General features: G+C 42.1%; 3 protein-coding genes across 7 annotated transcripts in view; 2 read left to right on the plus strand and 1 right to left on the minus strand.

The window, feature by feature from the left end:
- grid2ipb (glutamate receptor, ionotropic, delta 2 (Grid2) interacting protein, b) overlaps positions 1-6933 on the minus strand; it is a 38837-nt gene extending 31904 nt beyond the window's left edge. For 3 of the 5 annotated variants that reach the window (XM_087845358.1, XM_087845357.1, XM_006800909.3), the window contains exons 1-3: positions 6811-6933; positions 6335-6664; positions 3752-3906 (exon numbers count right to left, since the gene is read on the minus strand). In XM_087845358.1, coding sequence (XP_087701484.1) covers positions 3752-3906; positions 6335-6664 — 485 coding nt within the window. In that variant the 5' untranslated portion in view covers positions 6811-6933. Of the gene's footprint in view, positions 1-2403; positions 2446-3751; positions 3907-6334; positions 6665-6810 lie in introns of those variants that run through there. The other 2 variants (XM_087845359.1, XM_006800913.3) reach the window with 2 other exon arrangements.
- A 4784-nt stretch (positions 6934-11717) lies between these two features.
- Positions 11718-13786, plus strand: zdhhc4 (zDHHC palmitoyltransferase 4). Its single transcript, XM_006800914.3, has 7 exons — positions 11718-11879; positions 12160-12289; positions 12428-12501; positions 12582-12760; positions 12851-12976; positions 13077-13321; positions 13419-13786. The coding sequence occupies exons 2-7, from the start codon at positions 12167-12169 to the stop codon at positions 13716-13718; spliced, it is 1047 nt and encodes a 348-aa protein (XP_006800977.1). The 5' UTR covers positions 11718-11879; positions 12160-12166; the 3' UTR covers positions 13719-13786.
- Positions 13787-14408: 622 nt separating this feature from the next.
- Positions 14409-16603, plus strand: pgp (phosphoglycolate phosphatase). Its single transcript, XM_006800915.3, has 2 exons — positions 14409-15273; positions 15583-16603. The coding sequence occupies exons 1-2, from the start codon at positions 14679-14681 to the stop codon at positions 15906-15908; spliced, it is 921 nt and encodes a 306-aa protein (XP_006800978.2). The 5' UTR covers positions 14409-14678; the 3' UTR covers positions 15909-16603.
- The last annotated feature ends 2169 nt before the right edge of the window (positions 16604-18772 follow it).

Below are 18772 nucleotides of genomic sequence, written 5' to 3' on the forward strand. Positions count from 1 at the left end.
GTAAGATGGGCAGATGATGTGATCTGTTAAAGTTAGCAGAGCATCTTCCCTTCTGACCTTTTGAGGGCAGATCATTAAAAACACTGCAGTTTAAAATTAAAGTGTTGCAATCAAACTGTGACCACAGTGATGAAAGAAATAGCAATTCCAGATAATTAATATAACATAAATTATTTAAACAGTGATTAAAAAAGACAAAAATGAAAGGGATATACACTCACCAGCCACTTTATTAGGTATGCCTGTTCAGCTGCTTATAAATAAATACCCAATCAGCCAATCACATGGTAGGAACTCATTACATTTAGGGATGTAGAAATATAATGAATAAGGAACAAATTAGTAAATTAGGAAGTAAACTTAGTCTTTGTCATCTTATAAAAACAAAGAGTCTATCTTGGACAGTCACTCTAGCACCTCTGCGAGGCTGTTCCTGAGCAGAAATCGCGCTTTAATATCCTCCCACGCTCGAGGTGACGGCGCTAACGCACTAATTTAGCAGGTTCGTGGTAGCATATGTCCGCTATCCAGTTAGTGTGTTTGCCATCAAACTGACTGGATAGTCTGAACATAAAAAAGTGAGTGATGATTCAGAGCACAGAAAATAAATGTTGTAAAAGGATCAGAAACTTAATTTAACTTATAATTTCCACGAGGCAAAAAAAAAACCCCACAAAAAGGAAAAAGGCTGCTAGAAAAAAGGCCGTATTTAAAAATACTGCAGAATCCCCCAGAGACTGCAAGCTGTGCATAAAAGACAAGGCTCAGAAATACATGAAGACTAATACTCACTGTTCTAGTCACACAGAAATGCTATCGTGATACACAACGTGGTTCAGAAAAAGCCGTGACACTTGTTCATTGATGATCTGGGTTTGCCGTGATTAACAAGGCTGGCCCTGTCAGGGGCCTCGGGGGTCTTATAAAGGCCATCTGCAATGTATGCAGTTCTTAACTGATTATTTCTTTCATGCAAAGAAAACTTTTTCTTTGGTGCCTTTCAGAGGACTTTGGTTTCCTGCATGATACTGAACCATCGCCCTGCTACAGAAGACCACAGAGACACCAAAGACTCGGGTACTATGTTAAAGAGACTTGAAAGACCACCATCATTCCTTTTTAACCTGTGGAGAATCTGTGAAGCAATCACACTCAGAAAATCTAAAGGTCAGACAGTATACCCCGAGGCAGCTGCTTGCTTGGAAGGCAACTGTCATCCTCAGCTGGATGGTGGTTGAAGTGATATCAAAGAAGCTCATTTAGCGAGAAAAGCTTTCTCCAAACTGAAGAACATTCTGTCATAAAAAATATAACAGACATCTGTTCATTACGATCACCTGGATCTCTCCAAATAATCAAATGCCATCTGCATTTTGTTTTGTCCCGCAGCTATTTTCATACTATAACATATTTATTGAGTATTGATCTTCTCCGGCAGACTGTTCTGGAGGAACAGACACATTTTGCAAGTGCTTAATCATTTGGAACAAGGTTTACACTAATAGCAGGAGGCAACTTGTTCCACTCTCGACTGTACCCACTTTGTACTTTGTGTTCACTTCATTGAAGACGCTGTACAAGGCTCCTGTGAGGAGCTTTTTTTTTTCATGTACCGAGTACAGTGCAGCAGTAGCTCGGGAATAGTTAGAAACAAGCTCCAGCCTCTGATTCCTGCAGTCAGAACTAAACACCATCATTATCAGCACCACTAACAAAGCAAGATTTGTGCTCAGTGTGCAGTATGATGAGGCAGACTACTGCCTGCGACCACATCTGGATAATTGTTTTTAATGTCTGAATGGCTACAAATGAGAGATTTTTTTTGACTGATTTATACATTTAGCCGTTAAAAAATAATAAACAACATAATGAATATTTTCAACTGATTATTTACATAATCTCAGAGTCAAAATGATGGTCCAATTCTAGCACACAGACATTAACTGAACCACACCCTCTGCTCATACACGTGAAAAGAGAGTACACCTTAAAAGCAGAGACTAGAACCCCCAGTCACTTCATACACAGACACGAAAGCGTTGCATTGTTAACTGTGTTGTTAACCACAAACAGTTTTTATCAACCCAAGTGAGACTGCATTACATCAAACTATATGAATAAACTGCCAATGGTCCAAATGAGCTTTGTTATCCCCGAAGTCAGGGGGATAATGAATTTAAAATCTATCAAACATCAGCAGCAGCAGCAGCAGCAGCAGCAGCAGCCTTTCCTGTACTTTAAGGACTGCATTAAACATCCACTCAAGCTCTCACATTATTACACCTGCACAGCCACCAGCAGATGGGAGGTGATAAAAATTCACAACATCTGCAAAAATACACAAAGAAGCCACATTTCACACAACACTGGAGAATATCAGCAATGAGAGGAGGATATACTCACCCCAGGCAGTTCATTGCTTTAGCTGTCAGCCATAGCTCAATAATCAGCTAAACGTCTGCACAAGTCTAAAAGCAGCAGTGAGCAGAATACTGGGCTCGTGCACTGCTCCTGAGCTGCTCCTCTGTGGGGGATAAAAGGTCTTCTGGGACCTCGGTGCGGCCAGGAGGCCGTCTTCGCCAAGTGTCAAGAAAAAAAATGGTCACCGCACAGAGAAAGCAGGGAAACAGTCTGAGCGGTATAATGAGAGGACAATCTATCAGTGCTAAACACAAACACCCCTTAAGAGAGAGGGAGAGTGAGGTAAGAGAGCTGGGAGACGGGCAAGGATGGAAGTCCACAGAGAGATGCTATTAATGCTGGTATCGGTCCTTGTAGCAGATAGGAGTGTCCCTCATTGCACAAATACCAACTCTCAGCTTTGGATTATTCGTGCCTAATTGAAGGCACTAAAAATCGTGTTGCCTATCTCAGCAGTGACCTCATACAAATGGAAACCCTTCTTACGGTATATTAATATCACAAAAGAGAGTTGAAAGTGGTGTAGTAGTACTGGAGGAAGGAAGCCAGCGTAGTAACAGAATAAAAGCTTCAATTGGCTGGACTTGTGGATGGAGAGGAATCTGTGGACAGACTGTCTGGGGATTTATTTTGGCACACAGACAGCCCATAACTAAAGAGTTGTTCACGTTTGGTTACCTGGCACAATTCTGTCTGGTAGAAAGCCACCTCCACGCATCTTCAAAAAAAAAAAAAAACCTGCTGGATGTAGCTCCAGATTTTATTTTAATTTTTTTTTTTGAAAGGGCTGCAGAGACAGAGAGAGCAGCATGGCTACCACTAGTTCCACGAAGTGAGTACTCTACTAAATCTGTGAGTGGCTCATCATCACAGGCACCTCCATGCAGTGAATACAGAACATTTTGCCAATCCTCGTTTTCCCCCCTAAAACTCTAAGCTCCCAGTTACAGACCCGTCCTTGTCAGTTTAGTGTCTCAATTTCTTTTTAAATGACAGTTTAAGAAACTTGGGAGGGTCACTGTGGATTTACCACGTGTTGCAGATGGAACCCACACATTTCTCTAATCTGCAACCAAATGTGCAGGAAAATCCAGTTTACAGTCATTATGATTTCAATCCATGCAGATTATTTTAGTTTTCACTAGGACCAAACACGTGCAAATCTCTGTGATGCAACACAAAGAGATGGTAACGTACTTTAGAGAGCATTTGACGTTTACTGCTCACTCACAAATTGCTTGCATTGTTTGCATCTTTTTGCATCTTCTCCAATGAAGACTCTAATCTACTTCCTACCTGTGCAATGTGAGCTCAAACCTCTGTCCCCTACCTGATGCTGGAGATGAGCTGTCGATGTTCGTCAGTGGTGAGTATGTCCGGCAGGACAGAAGCTAACCACTCAACTTTCTTCTCTGCGGCGTACTGCTTCAGCACAGCAAAGAGTCTCTCTTTCACTTCGGGATCGTCACCTAAAATCTGGTCGACCTGTTGGAGATTCAAAAGAGGGTAGCTTCTGGTAGAGAGGAGGGTAGTCAGTAAAAGAGGAAAAGCTATGACCTCACTGTTTTTAGCATAGTACCAAACAGAAGTATTTATTTTTGTGTATATTTTATGCTGTAATTTTCATTTCTCTTGTTATCATTTAACCAAAAAGCAGCGTGTGAAAAACTAGTACACCCCATGATTCAGTAGCTTGTAGAACCACCTTTAGTAGCAATAACTTGAAGTAATCATGTACTGTATGGTTATCGTTGTGGCATTCATTCATGCACAGCTCTGTTAACTACAGCACTTTTCAGCCAGGAGTAAGGGAGATCATTGTTTTTTTGCATGACCCAGTTTGAGACAGGTTTTAGGTGCTGGACAGATGGCCTCACCTTTGACTCTAGAACACTTGTGCTATACAAAGTTCATGGTTGACTCAGTGATTGCAAAGTACGTAGGTTCTGTAGCTGCAAAACAGGCCCAAACCATTTACTGTCCATCACCGTGTTTTGCAGTTGGTATGTGGTGTTTGTACCAATATGTTGTGTTTGTGGCACTATACATTATGGCCAAACATCTCCACTTTGGTCTCTTCTGTCCAAAGCACATTTTTCCAGTAGTCTTATGGTTTGTTGCAGGAGTACTGACAGGGACAAGAAAGCAAGCCTTCAGCTTTCAGGCCAATCTTCTGTGGAACCAGCTCCAAGTTTGGATTCAGGAGACAGACACAGTCTCTGCTTTTAAGATTAGGTTTGAAACATAGTTAGACTTTGATCATAAACCCTCCTTTAGTTATACTGCAGTAAGCCTAGGCTACTGCAGGCTTCACTGAGTGTTTCTTCTTCACTCACCTTTTTCACTGACTCTGTGTTTATACACTTTTATACAAAGTGTTTATACACATTTAATTACTAGTTACTATGAAGTTCTGGCTCTTTTCCACAATGTGTCTTTTGTCCTGACTCCCTGGGGGATTTTCCTGTTAAATGGAAGTTTTTCCTTCCCACTGTCGCCAAGTGCTTGCTTATAGGGGAATCAGATTGTTGGAGTTTTCTCTGTATTATTGTGGGGTCTTTACCTTACAATGTAAAGCTTCTTGAGGCAACTGTTGTTGAGATTTGGCGCTATAAAACTAAAGTGAAATTGAATTCAAATGCAACTTTGCAAACTTAAACCATGCTGCCATGTTCTTTTTAGAGACGAGAGGTTTACTCCTGGCAACCCTTCCAAACAAGTCACATTTGTTCAGTCTTAAGTTTAAGATTTAACATGATAAGTGAACCCCGAAGAGTCTGAGATTCCTCTGAAATTCCTCTGAAATTTACTGAAATTTACTGGGATGTCCAATCCTGGGAACTGGCAACTGTCCTGAATGTTCTGTACTTTTGAACAATCTTTCTCGCTGTAGAATGATGTACTTCAAATCCACTGATTTTGGATTTTGGCTTTGTTTTTCTTAAACTAATAACAGCATGGTGTAATATTTTATGTGTTGCCTTTTTATTTTAAGTTATGTTTAAATAATTTGATAACCTGGTACAAACCAGAATAATATTTTCTTTGTGACCTGACACATAAAGCCTTCAAATTGAAAGAGGGTGTGTTTTCTTTTCCACATGACTGTAAACAGAACGTTGTTGAATTTTGAGTGATTTTATAGAGTTACTATCTGGCCTATCATAAGAAAGTGGATAACTATAGACTTTCATTCATTCTGGTCTCAAAAACATGTTGACATTCTACATTCGATTACATTAAATATTCATGAAATACGCACTAAAAACACATACAACTTAAAATTTAAAAAAAACAAACATTGTTACATGACATCCCCGACCTCATCTGAAGTGTGTACAATTGATTAGTATATATATAAAATGTTGGCAAGTATATAAAAGTAATCCTGTTTAACCCAAAGCTCCTATTCTGTTGAGCACCAGGCTTCTCTGATCTTTGACTGTATAAAGCACTCTGATGATACAAATTTCTTTATATGGTTATCTGCAGTAAGCACACAATATACAGACAGTACAGCTCAGAAGCACTGGGTGCTGCCCCTCATTTGGCTTCTGGAGGTTGGCCAATCATAAGAAAGACAGGTTTTAGTAAGGGAAGCCTTGAAAATAAAGGCGCTTGTTTCAGACACGGGACAAATTGAGGGACTGTAGGATAAATAAGGATTTTATTTTAACCATGAATCATGCAAAATTATTCCAGTAGAGAAACAGAAAAAATAAACAGCAACCATAATAGGTCCTTAAATTCATATAAGGTTTTGCAAAACTCTGCTTGGTGCACGGAAATACTTATTTCTTTTTTTGTCAAATAAGCCCTGCCCTCTCCAAAACAGTTGCATGGGAACAAAAAAAACAGCTTAGGCAGAGAATGTTGTCTTTAATTAGAAAATACCTTTTAACTCGAAACCTACCTTCCTGTTGAACTCCAGAGCCTTGTGTTTGCGGTCCAGTCTCGCCCCCTCTCCACCCATCTGACTGTCCTCTATGCTGATGCTCCGTTTGTGCCTTGGCCCAAGGCACAGCACTCCCAGGCGGAGTGTCCTCCCCTGGGATGCCTTGATTAGTGCCGCAGCCATCTCGTGCTGCCTGACTGGGATACCGTTCACTTCCATGACATAATCCCCAGCCCTCAGGCCTGCACGGCCAGCTGGAGAACAAGGAGAGCAGTCCTCCACCAGTAGGGGGCAGTCTCCCACAATGGTAAACCCAAAACGACCATCTGGACCTGGCGTGATGTCCATCTGTACGAGACATTTGCCTCAGTGTTTGACCACAACAGCTATCCACAATAGTGCAGATATACTGCTTACTATATTATGACATGCATTTCCACGCCCATTAACCTACACATGCACTATAGATCTGAAGGATTTGAGAGCTGCATGACCTGCTGTATGCGGGACACCACTCCAATGCTGGGAGGGATGTTCTTCTGAGTCTGGGCGATGGCGATGACAGCTTGAGGACCTAGCGTCGACACATTGTGGCCTTCGATCTCCAGGACCTGATCCCCCGCCTGCAACCCTGCCAGGTGGGCACTGCTGCCTTCCTCCACTGACAAGATGTAGCAAGGTCCAGCCCCACCAAGGTGGAAGCCAAAATCCTCAGGCCAGCCCTGGTTGGATGTCGGCATGCTGAGGACTTTTAGAAACAGGGAGAAAAAGACAGTGAGGTTGGCTTCAATATGGAGTCTCGTGGTACTTAGAAATACTTACCCACTGTAGCCAGTGGATTCAAGTTCAGCGACATCGCAAGAAAACTCTATGATACAGTCTTTTGTTTTAAAGAGATTCAGTTTGTTCTCTGTCTCCTTCCCTGTCTTTAGCTGTACATCAAGTGTGGCTCTGTAACCCTCTATGCTGAACCATGACACACTCAGCAGTCCCTGACCTGGTTCATAAACCCTTTCACAGCCAATCAAATTAAAGAATTGAAAGATTGTGACCTTAATTAGCTCAGGAGACAGAAGTTCCTCTTGCTATTTTTTGCACACAGAGCACATGCATCTCTCTTGTTGAACGGTAATTGAATGGAAAAGCAATAACGTGACAGAGCACACCACTGGCTGCATGGATGAACAGGTAAGAGGTTGAATTCCAGGTTAAATAACAGGATTATTTCCAACTAAATGGGAAAATAGCAGGAAATATAAGGCTTTCAGAACCACCTCTAATGGAACAAGTATAAATTTCACAGCAATGAATTGCTATACACCCTGTAGCTCAGCTGTAGGCTAATGATGTGCTGCACAGCTTTCCAAAAGCCACAGCGCAGCAGAATTCACAGAGCTGACGAAGACGAAGGTTATAAAGACTTACAGAAATCTTTGGCTGGATACCGAGAGCCCCGTTTGCTCTGGCGGAAAGAGTATCTGCCCTTTTTGTTTTGCAAAAATTTCTTCATCTTGAATGTCAGATACCCGGTGGCCTGCTAGGAGGCTGTTATCCAGTCTTCTCAAGTATAGTGTTTTTTAAAAAAAATAGTATCCCCACAACCCAAAGTCAAAGAGAAAAGGTGACAAACTCAAAATACTGCCCCATTCCTCCTCCCTGAAACCACAGCAGTCTCCTCATGAGCAAAGGGTGAGTGTGCATGAAAAGCAAGTGCAGTCTCTTCCTGTGAGTATGTCAAGGAGTTGGTCCTGCATCTCATCCCTGATTCATCCTAGGGCCAGCCTGCTTGCACAGTGTTAATCAGAAAACTGGGACGCGTGCACCCGCGCACCTCGGTTCCTTAATAATTCTCTCTCCAAAAAGGGTATTGTAAGGCCTCATTTTTCTATAAATACACCCATGTGTCTTTTTTTCCTCCCCCTCCTCTCTTGGCAAGGTGGCTCTCCGTGGGACCGCTCCTGGCCCAGAATCGCTCTGCGTCGATGCGAGAAAGCCCGAGGAGCTCTAATTGGAGCGTCTGCATGCCTGTGATTCTCTGCGTACTCTGAAATGGTCGGTCCATTGATAAGGAGCGGGGGCAATTTAAGACTTTAGCCTGTGGGATTAGTGGGATTATCAGCTGAATCTGCTCTCCTCCACCCCCCTTGTTATTAATACTGTAGGAACACATGCTCCCCTCCCGTATTAGATATTTCGAGTGCCTCTAGTGAAGTTTATTTTAGCACTGTGCACACTTTTAGACGTGTATTTATGATGAAATAGGCTAAATGCTGCTCTAGTTCAATTCAATTCAATTGTATTTATATAGGGCCAGATCAGAGCTGAAAACTAAAACTTAAAACTGAAAATTTATGGCGTCAATGTGCTGATTAAAAATCAGCCCGGTGGATTTATCAGCACATATCAGCTATTTGCCCACATATCGATATCAACATCAAGAAGGAAAAACCCTTCAACCATGCTATGGGTGCTGATGTTGTGCTCTGCAACTTCCCTGTTGGCAACACACGTTTGTAAGACTGCAAACACAATGACCAGCTGATACCAGCAGAGTCGAGCAGAGCATGAAGATCTTGTTGTGACGGTAAAACATGACTATTTTTTAAACTGCAATGCTTTATCTTCTTAGTAAGGACTAATGAATGAATACACATAACAATTTCTAATCCATTTATGTATGTGCGTCTGAAAGAAAAAAACATATCGGCCAATATATCAGATTTTTTAAATCACCAAATGTTGGCATAGGTCTTAAAAATCCTATATCGTGCAGACTCTAAGCTGCACGTGTAACTATCTGCTTATATCCTTGAACTGAAGCTCACATCAAGTTTTACTTTTACAGTATTATGCGTATTTTTTTTTTAACTGACATGCATAACAGCTGGAGAGGAAGCTGAGGAAGTGCGCAGGTGGGCTTATTGGAGTGTAAACTGTCATTCGTGCCAAAGCGCACAATAAGGAACAAACAGTTCAGTGCAAACTGAATAATTAAACACAACTGACTGCATCTCCAAACACACTTTTCACTTCAATCAAACTCTCCTCTTACACTTACAGTCTTAAAGACGATTGAGTCGTCTATGACAAGATGCGTGACAGAAAAACTTTAAACCACCTGAAACAATTTATCTTTTGACAAAGAAAATTGTCGTTTCAGGTATAAAGCTGTAATTTTGATTTCAAACTGTAACAGCAGATACGCTCGTGGCACTGTAACTTGATTTATCCGACATAAGAGACAATAAAAAATGATTAAGGCCCCCAGCACAGCACATCCAAACATTCAGTACCTGTTTAAGCAGCATTCGGAGATGAGCCTGCACAGCTCCCGAGTAATGCTCCCCTCTGCAGCTCTGTGAGCTGTAATATGAGTGTTGGGCCATGTCCGCAACAGTATCCACTGACTGGTGTCCTGTGGTGCCTTGATGCATTGTGTGGAGGACTGGATTGCAGAGACAAACAGCAAACAGTTAATGATTTTATTCAGGCACCAAAGTCAAACACTATAGGCCTATATTAACCTCGATGGTGGGTATCAGTCTATAATCAAACCAGATGACAGTATCTGATATTTGTTGGTCATTGTCAGATCAATTTATGAACAAAATACATGTTCAAAGCTAATATGATGAAAGACATTTTTTCATGTCTCTGGCACAAAGGGTGGGATAAAAGCATCGCTCACAGCACTGTAACTTGATTTATCTTATATAACAGTCAATAAAAGATGATTAAAGCACCAGCACAGCGCATCCAGGCATTCAATAAACAAAAGGAAGTTAACTGTTGTTATACTGAAATTATATATTTAAAATTCTCCTTTTTGAAGTTTCTGTGCTAACTTTTAGACAAAACCTTTTATGCTTCAATGCATGTTTTGAAGTCCCAAAAAAGAGAGAGAGAAAGTATAAAATACTCTAATTACTCACGTGTATTTTGGACACAGGAAACAAAACATTACTGTTGATGCTATCTCACACTGGATTCCTCAGGTAGCAAAGCTCCAGACATCACCTCTCTCTTTCTTGAACTATAGAAACTGCAGGCAGAAATTCTCTCGATGAAATAGTGAATTAACCAGTAACACATTTAACAGTAAAATCAAGAGTAATGCATTTATAAAACATGGCCTCAAAACTTCCAGTTTATACACTGACCAGTCACTTCATTAAGTACACCTTGGACACCCGTTTGCCTTCAGGACTGCCTTCATTCTTTGTGGCACACATTCAATATTCCTCCCTTAACACAGCACATGATCCAGCTAGAAGCAGCCATCATAGAGATGTACATGGTTGGCAAAAATACTCAGGTGGGATGTGGAATTTAAATGATGCTCATTTGGTAAAGGGGCCTAAAGTGTGCCAAAAACCATTACACACCATTATACCAGCAGCAGCAGCAGCCTGAACCATTAACACAAAGCAGGATGAATCCCTGCTTCATGGTTTTTACTCCAAATTCTGACCTTGACAATTACATGTCAAAGCAGGCTCCGGGCAACATTTTTCCAGTCTTCTGTCCAAGTTTGGTGAGCCTGTGAGAATTCTAGCCTCAGTTTCTTGATCTTAGCTGAGATGGCACCTGGTGTGGTCGCTGCTGTAGCCCATTTTCTTCAAGTGTTGATGTGTTTTGAGTTTAGAGTAACTCTGTGATGAGTTATTTAAATTTTTATTGCCTTCCTGTTTGCTTTTTCTTTGACTTCTAGCATCAACAAGACATTTTCACCCAGAGAACTGACGCTCACCGGATATCGACTCTTTTTTGGTACCATCCTCTGGAAACCCTAAAGATGCTTGTGTGGGAAAATCACAGTCAACCAGCAGTTTCTGAAATGCTTGGACCAGCCTGTCCAGCCCCAACAGCAATGCCACATTCATAGTCACTTAAATCACCCTTATTCTGATGCTCAGTTTAGTGAACTTCAGCAGGTCGTCTTGGCTATGTCTGCATGGGTAAATGCACTGAGCTGCTGCCATAGGCTGATTTAACGTCTGTGTTGACAATGTAGTAACCAGTGAGTGTATGTGGGTAGTGATGTGCATCATAGCTCTTTTTTTTTTTTTAAAAAAATAGTAGATGTTTAAGCAAACTTTAAAAATGTCTGAAGCCTGTTTTAGATATTGGGATGGGGATGTAAACTGTCGAAAAATAACAGGATTTTCAATAAAAGAAAGAGCTGGCTGAATGTAGTTGTCTTGCACGCCTCCTTGTATGGCTATTAATACACGTTTATAACAGGAGACAGGGACTTTTAACGCAATGTATACTTACAACATTTAAAATTAATAATCCACTATCTTAAAAAAACCCAAAAACAAAACAGACTGTTCATTTATTTCAGTGTAAAGTAAAAAGAAGTAGGACACATTTCCACTGTCCTCTCACAGCGGGGAGGCTTCGACGTTAGCCCAGCCCATCAGCGATGCTAAGGAAGTAGCATTGTTTACAGGGGCAGGACGTGAGCATGGAGCAAAAGTGAAACTAGAAGCCTTCTAAACCGACTCTGTTGACTTGAGACAAACACCAAAAGGCAGCTATGTATAACCTCGACTAGATGGTAAGGGGAGAGAGAGCATGAAAATGGGTTTACAAGGTGAAGAAACGAAGACTTCAGTTTTGCTAACGCTGCTTGTGTGGGCGCTGAGAGGTTTCAGTGGATGCTAACGTAACTTGTTCACCTGAGTCGTTTTTAAAGGTCTTTAACGCGTTTAAAGGAAGTAACTATGACTAAGAATTAACTGTAACAAAGCTTAATTGTTTCTTGTTAAGCTTTCTACCTCCTCTCGGTGAGTTTGTACCGTAAACACCTGTTGTTTGCCTCTCTGTGATGCTGCCAGGTGAGATATGGATTTCCTGACGCTGTTTGGTATTTACGTCGTGGTGGTGCTCACATGCATAGCTCTAGTGTGCAGATACTCCGGCCAGCAACACAGCCCCCTTAATTCACTCTACAGCTTTGCATTAAAGGTAAGAAAAGAGCAGAAACAGGATGAGTATGAAGCTTTTCTTTTCATGCAATTCCAAAGACCGACACTCTGTGGCGCTGTTGTCTCAATATAAAGAAAACCTATCCACTCCACTTACAACTATGTGCTTTTTTCACAGAGACTTGCATCGATTACTCCAAAATGGCTGCAGAAGTTTTCACAGTGGACTTTGCACAGACTCTTCCATCAGAGGTTTGTAGTTCTCTCTTAGCGTTTACAGAGTTTAATGTTTATTTAAGGCTTGATTCAGTGTTATTTGAATTTGACTGCAGGAGCAACGCGTTCATATACCTGCACATCCTGCTGGAGGGCGCCGTGTATGCAGAGTTCACTTACGAGGTGTTTGGCTTCTGTAGGGAGATGGACACCACTCTGATCAGCCTATCTGTGCCTTATATCCTGTTGGCCATCAAGACCTTCTTCTTCTACCTCTGCATCAAGACAGACCCAGGTTCATTTTAGTTTGACCACATCTTGTTTAAATGTGTGGTGGTGGTGTCAGCAATGGCAGTGTGTTATCTCACTTCTCTCCATCTGTCAGGCACAGTGACAAAGAAGAAAGTTGCCGGTCAGCTGCACATCTATTCGTACGACAGGAGATTGTTTCACCCGGGAATCTCATGTTCGACTTGCCAGCTTGTCAAACCAGCCCGCTCGAAACACTGTAGTGAGTGCTTTTTAATTTGTCAATGTCAGCACCTGAGGTACTGGGAGAAAAAGAAAGGTAGCGTGTCTCAGTGCTGACTGTAACTCCTCCTGTGATTCAGGGGTCTGCAACAGGTGTGTGCAGCGTTTCGACCACCACTGCGTCTGGGTGAACAACTGCATCGGTGCTCAGAACACACGTTACTTCCTGCTTTACCTCTTCAGCGTCTGTGCCATGGCGTGCGACATCGCCCTGTTAACGGTGGACATGCTGCTTCATGTCGTGCTGCGCACAGGGCTCCTGGGGGCCAGTTACTTAGATGAGAACGGCCAACGGCAGCCAGCGGGATTTCTGTTTGTCGTGCAGGTACTGCTGACACACTGAATATTGCACACAGCTGTTTTTGCTTCTAACTGGAATTGAATTTTAATCACCCGCCCCTCCTCCCACTTTTTTCTTCCAGCATCTCTTCCTTACTTTTCCCCGAATTGTCTTCATGCTGGGCTTCTTACTCTTTGTATTCTTCCTCCTGGCGGGTTACACCATGTTCCATTCCTTTCTTGCTGTTGTGAACCAGACCTCCAATGAGTGGTACAAAAGTCGAGGCTACGTTTGCCAGCACTGCCACCCATCTACAGCGGCCGATATTCTCTGTAGCCCCGTCCCAGATCACTCTAAAAGATACTACTACAGCAGGGGGGTCCTCCGAAATCTGGGGGAGATTTTCTTCCCTCCACGGCCTGTTCAGAAAAAAGACAATTGATTGGTTACATTTACTGTCTACGATAACTACTGTAAACACTACTGGAAAATAAAGTTTATTGGTTTCTTTATGGCCTCTGGTTTGTGAATTGCTGATTGTTTTAATTAACTGTTGCAGCTACAAGCTTACCAAATCAAACACTTAGAGGTAGCTTCTATGATTATGTTAAAGCACAAAGTAGCTGCTGCTTGTGGGATTAATGGGGATGTATTTACACAAATTATTTTGATGGCTGAGGAGGGTTTTTTTTTTTTAATGTTATTACGTTTAACTTCTTATGACCAGTATGTTGGAGTAATGAAGTCACAATAATATAACATTGAAAAGAAAAATCTGACCCTACCTTGGAACTTCAGCTAAATGTAGGGAGCGTGTTTCCAGTCAACACTGAACAAAAAAAAAATAGATAAAAATCAGCTATACATCCAGTGTTCTGATTTTTTTTTCTTAAACTTTATTAAAACCACGATACAAAGTAACAACAATTAAAAAAAATCAGAACATGGGTTAGAAAACAAATGTGTTTGCTGATTGAGTTATTCGCACAACAAATCATCATCATAAAGCACCTGTTCTTCTCATTTAAAAAAAAAAGAAGATTTTATTACTTTAATTTTATCAAAGCGGAAGTTTGATCGGACTTCTTAGTGTGTGGCTCCTGTCACTTTAAGCCGGTGCGGAAGTAGTCGCTGCATTGATGCAACACCCGGCGGTCAGAAGGTCAGGCTGCTTCTCCGGAGCTCCTCACACAGCACACCAAAACCGGTTGTTTTGACCGGTTATTAACGGTTAACAGTTACAGCTTGCATCTTTGACTCCTGACATAGCGCTACTACTTTACTCGAGTAAGTATCGTGACATTAGCGGCTTTTTTCCCCGGCGAGGAAAGCAACGTCCAGTAGCCGATAAAGCTTCCCGTTTTTACATTTCTTCACGCTCCGTTCACCGCAGTCTTCCCCGATGTCTGTGTCAAAATGCACCCGGCTGAGTGGAGCTCTGGTGAAGCAGCTACTGGACTCTGTGGACAGCATCCTGTTCGACTGCGACGGCGTCATCTGGCGGGGGGACCAGGCCATTCCCGGAGCTCCTCAAGTCATAAACCTTCTCAAGGAAAAGGGCAAGAGGGTGTTCTTCGTCACTAACAATAGCACCAAGTCCAGGAAAATGTACGCCGATAAAATGACCGCACTCGGCTTCGACGTGACGGAAGATGAAGTGTTCGGGACCGCGTACTGCTGCGCTATGTACCTGAAAACGGTCTGCGAGCTGGAGGGCAAAGTGTACCTGATAGGAAGCAACGCGATGAGGCAGGAGCTGGAGGCGGTGGGGATCCAGCAGACCGGGGTGGGACCCGACCACATCTGCGGGAAGCCGATTGACTGGGCCAACGTGCCCTTGGACCCCGAGGTGAAGGCGGTGGTGGTCGGTTTCGATGAGCATTTCAGTTACATGAAATTGAACCGAGCCATGCAGTATCTGACCCAGCAGGGCTGTCTGTTTGTGGGGACCAACAGGGACACCAGGCTGCCCCTGGAAGGAGGCAAGGCCGTCGCAGGTAAACAGTTACTCTGCACTTTGTTCCATTTAACGCATTTTTAAAACCTTTTATTTGCTTTTATTTAGGTCAGAAAATCCACAGAACTGTTTTCAGGGTGATGTCAGCACAAGGGATTTATTGTTCAGCCTTGTTTAACCCTAAACAGATGTTCGAACACCTGAATAGAGGCAGTGCTGAGGCTTTTAAGTTTATTGGCAACAATTTATTTTCAATTTTTTACTTTCCTGTCAATCTGAACAGACCTGTTCTGTTGGATTAAAGAGTAAACGGTCACCTCACCCACTGACTGTCACTCTTAACCTTCAGGTACTGGCTGTCTGCTTCAGGCCGTTGAGACGGCAGCCCAGCGTGAGGCCCAGACTGTTGGGAAGCCCAATCACTTCATGTTCGACTGTGTGGCCTCCCAGTTTGGTGTGAAAGCCGACCGTTGCCTGATGGTCGGTGACCGTCTGGATACTGACATCTTGCTGGGCTCCAACTGCGGCCTGAAGACCCTTCTAACCCTCACGGGGGTCAGCACTGTGGCAGATGCCGAAGCCCATCTGAAAAGTGGCTGCCCAGAGAGGCAGGGGATGGTGCCGGATTACTACGTGGAGAGCATCGCGGACCTCCTTCCAGCTCTGCAGGGATGAGACTGAGAAACCTGCACAACACTCAGGATCCAGTGTTTTTTGTTTTGTTTTTTTCTTTTAAAAAGGGAATTTTTTTGTTTTGTGTTGTTTTCTGCTGCTTCAGCACTGGAACAGCACTTACCTGCTTGGACAGGAGACTAAAGCTATATATATCTATATTTTATTTTATCTGCTAAACCTAATTTTAATATGTTTTAAGTGATTATTAACAGCGTGAGAACAATAATCAGTATTTTTTCAATGTATTTAAGCGTTGAGTTACGCTGCAAAAATGAGTGTGTTCCTTTTCTTTTTAAAAAAAGATGTCAGTGAACTATAAAGGCCCTCACCAGATATGCAATGTAACCTCTTGAGCAACTACAAGTCAAACTTGGGAAGAGAAGTGAGCACACATGAAGTGTCAACAGTTTAGTAATAAGGTTTACATCATTGTTCCAACGGGCAAAATCAGACTGAAAGGCGCTGAACTTGAGCTTTGTTTGTTCTGTATTCTGAGACCTCAACACAATGTTCCGATATCTGCATTTAGATTCAAGGGATTGTGCAAGAGTAATATTTGGATCCGTCATGTTATTTATTACTTCATAAAACAATCACATTAACATTTTAAAAAAATGTCTGACTTTCCTTAACGGTAAGTTTCATATACAAAAAAGACATGTTAAACTCAAAAATAAACTATTTTTACATGATGTACCATACCCTCTGCCTGATTCATGTTTCTTGTTTTTCAACACATTCACTGATTTCCTGATTATTACTTTTAAAATTGTTGAAACGTCTTATTTTTGGGTGGTTTTAATTTTCATATAGAAGATGCTACAGCAAAATTCATCAGCTTGATAGACTATTGACTAGGACATGTCCTTCAGTGTTCATAGTAAACACGAATTGTTTTCATGCATTTGCACAACATCTCTAAAATGCATGCACAGGGACTAGAAAGAGCATATTTCTCCTATCACTGGCTCCAAGTTAGATCCAGAATCTAATCTAAAATCCTTCTCCACACATACAAGGTCTTGAATAATCAGGCCTTATCTTTTGTTGAAGACTTCATAGTACCGTATCACCCCAGTAGAGCACTTCACTCAGACTGGTAGCCTACGTGTGGCTATTTAGAGATAGAATAGGAGGCAGAGCCTCCAGCTTCCCGTTTGGGTTAGGGAGATAGACACCCACTCTGCTTTTAAGATTAGACTTAAAATCTTCCTTTTTGCTAAAGCTTATAGTTGGGGCTTGTTAAGGTGACCCTGAACCCTCCTTTAATTATGCTGCAGTGGTCTAGGCTGCTGGGGGCTCCCATGATGCACTGAGCGTTTCTTTTTCACACAGTGTGTTTATAAATCACTCTGTATTTCACCATTAGTTATTATTCATCTCTGGCTCTCTTTCGCAGTGTGTCAAACTCACAGTGTGTCAACAAAGAACACGTTTTACATGCTGTTTTTAATCTAGTCCTGAACATGAAGTCCATTTTTTCTGGCCACTTGTGTGTTCTTTTTTATTCACTTACGATTTGAATCCTGTTACTGGTTAACATATAAATACAGAAAAATATTTTTTATCATCTTTCTGCACATAGGTTTTCTGTTGTTTTTAACACTGATAACGCCTTCCCCCTTTCCTGGACAGCCATGTAAATTCAATTGTGCATTCTTCCTTTTAAAACCAGAAATGGCCCCTCTGCTAAATCCTTACCCTGGATGAGTAACAGTATTAATAATTGATAGCATTCAACAGTGGAACGTTTGGACCAGGCAGACGGTGTGGTAGATGCCTTGATTATTATAATTTACTGTCTTAAAAGCTGAAAAAAGGAGACAGTCAAAGTTCTTTAACTTTGTGAAGACATTTCACTTCTTATCCAAGAGGCTTCTTCACTTATAAAACACAAAACTGGAAAGTCCTAGGTCTTTAACCCCGACTGGGGTTTGTTCCCTTGGAGGATTATGTGTTTCACCACAAGAGCCAAGGTGTGAATAAGTTAAGGATGAAACCACTCAAAGACATCGTTCTACTCTATGGCTTATTGAGGTCACCTGAGGCATGGCGTGAGTGGGGATTGAAGCTTCTGGGAAGGGTTCTCAAGACTGCATTGTAGGTGGCTGACAGCTGGTGTCATAAGTCACAACCTCTGTTCAGTGAGGGTTGTGCACAGCTGATATAGATAGACTCCTTTACTCCTGAACCTAACTCCTGTGGATGCTGTTGATACCTTTGAAAAGAAACTCAAGAACCACCTGTGATGGCATGCCTTTAGTTAGTTGTATCTGTTTATAGCATTTTAGTTGTTGTATCTTATTCTGTAAAGCACTTTGTGACCTTGCTTCCTGTAAAGCTCTATATAAACAAACCTTACATACTTACTTCCTCGTTGCTTTAGGTTTAGAGCTTCTCTCAAAGTCCTCAGTCACCTTGAGCTGTCATCGGCTGGATGCAGCACCAGCGGCAGCATATCACCCCTCACCTGACGAGAGAGGCTTCCCAGCCCGTGCCTGCCTTACCTCTTTGTCCATTGTTTGGACTGTTGGGGAGAAGCCAGTTCCTCTCGTGTAAGTGTATGTTGGAGCAAGGGTGAAAAGGAGTGGGGGGACAGGGGCAATAAAGAGATGGATCATGTTAAAGAGGTGTATTAAGCCACATTAGAGAAGACATGAAAAAAAAATGAAGGTAATTTCTGGAAGGCAAAACTTGGAAATTGAGTTTGGCGAGCTTAGGAAGTTTTGGGTGAAGCGTGACTTCTTTTTCCCCGTTTTTTGGGGGGAGGGAATCTGTGAGACTTGAGGAGGGGATGAGGGGAGGGGGAGGTGTGAGGTTTGTGAGGACAAAGAAAAGAGAAGCCGGTCAGGTGTGCCGAGTCT

The sequence above is a fragment of the Neolamprologus brichardi genome, chromosome 8 (genome assembly GCF_056152115.1).
Source record: "Neolamprologus brichardi isolate AB-2024 chromosome 8, ASM5615211v1, whole genome shotgun sequence".
NCBI lineage: Eukaryota > Metazoa > Chordata > Actinopteri > Cichliformes > Cichlidae > Neolamprologus > Neolamprologus brichardi.

Coding starts and splice junctions, on each gene's coding strand:
- pgp (XM_006800915.3), top strand. CDS start 14,679: ATGTCTGTGTCAAAATGCACCCGGCTGAGTGGAGCTCTGGTGAAGCAG. Junction 15,274..15,582: donor AGGAGGCAAGGCCGTCGCAG/GTAAACAGTTAC, acceptor CTTAACCTTCAG/GTACTGGCTGTCTGCTTCAG.
- zdhhc4 (XM_006800914.3), top strand. CDS start 12,167: ATGGATTTCCTGACGCTGTTTGGTATTTACGTCGTGGTGGTGCTCACA. Junction 12,290..12,427: donor TCTACAGCTTTGCATTAAAG/GTAAGAAAAGAG, acceptor CTTTTTTCACAG/AGACTTGCATCGATTACTCC. Junction 13,322..13,418: donor GATTTCTGTTTGTCGTGCAG/GTACTGCTGACA, acceptor TTTTTCTTCCAG/CATCTCTTCCTTACTTTTCC.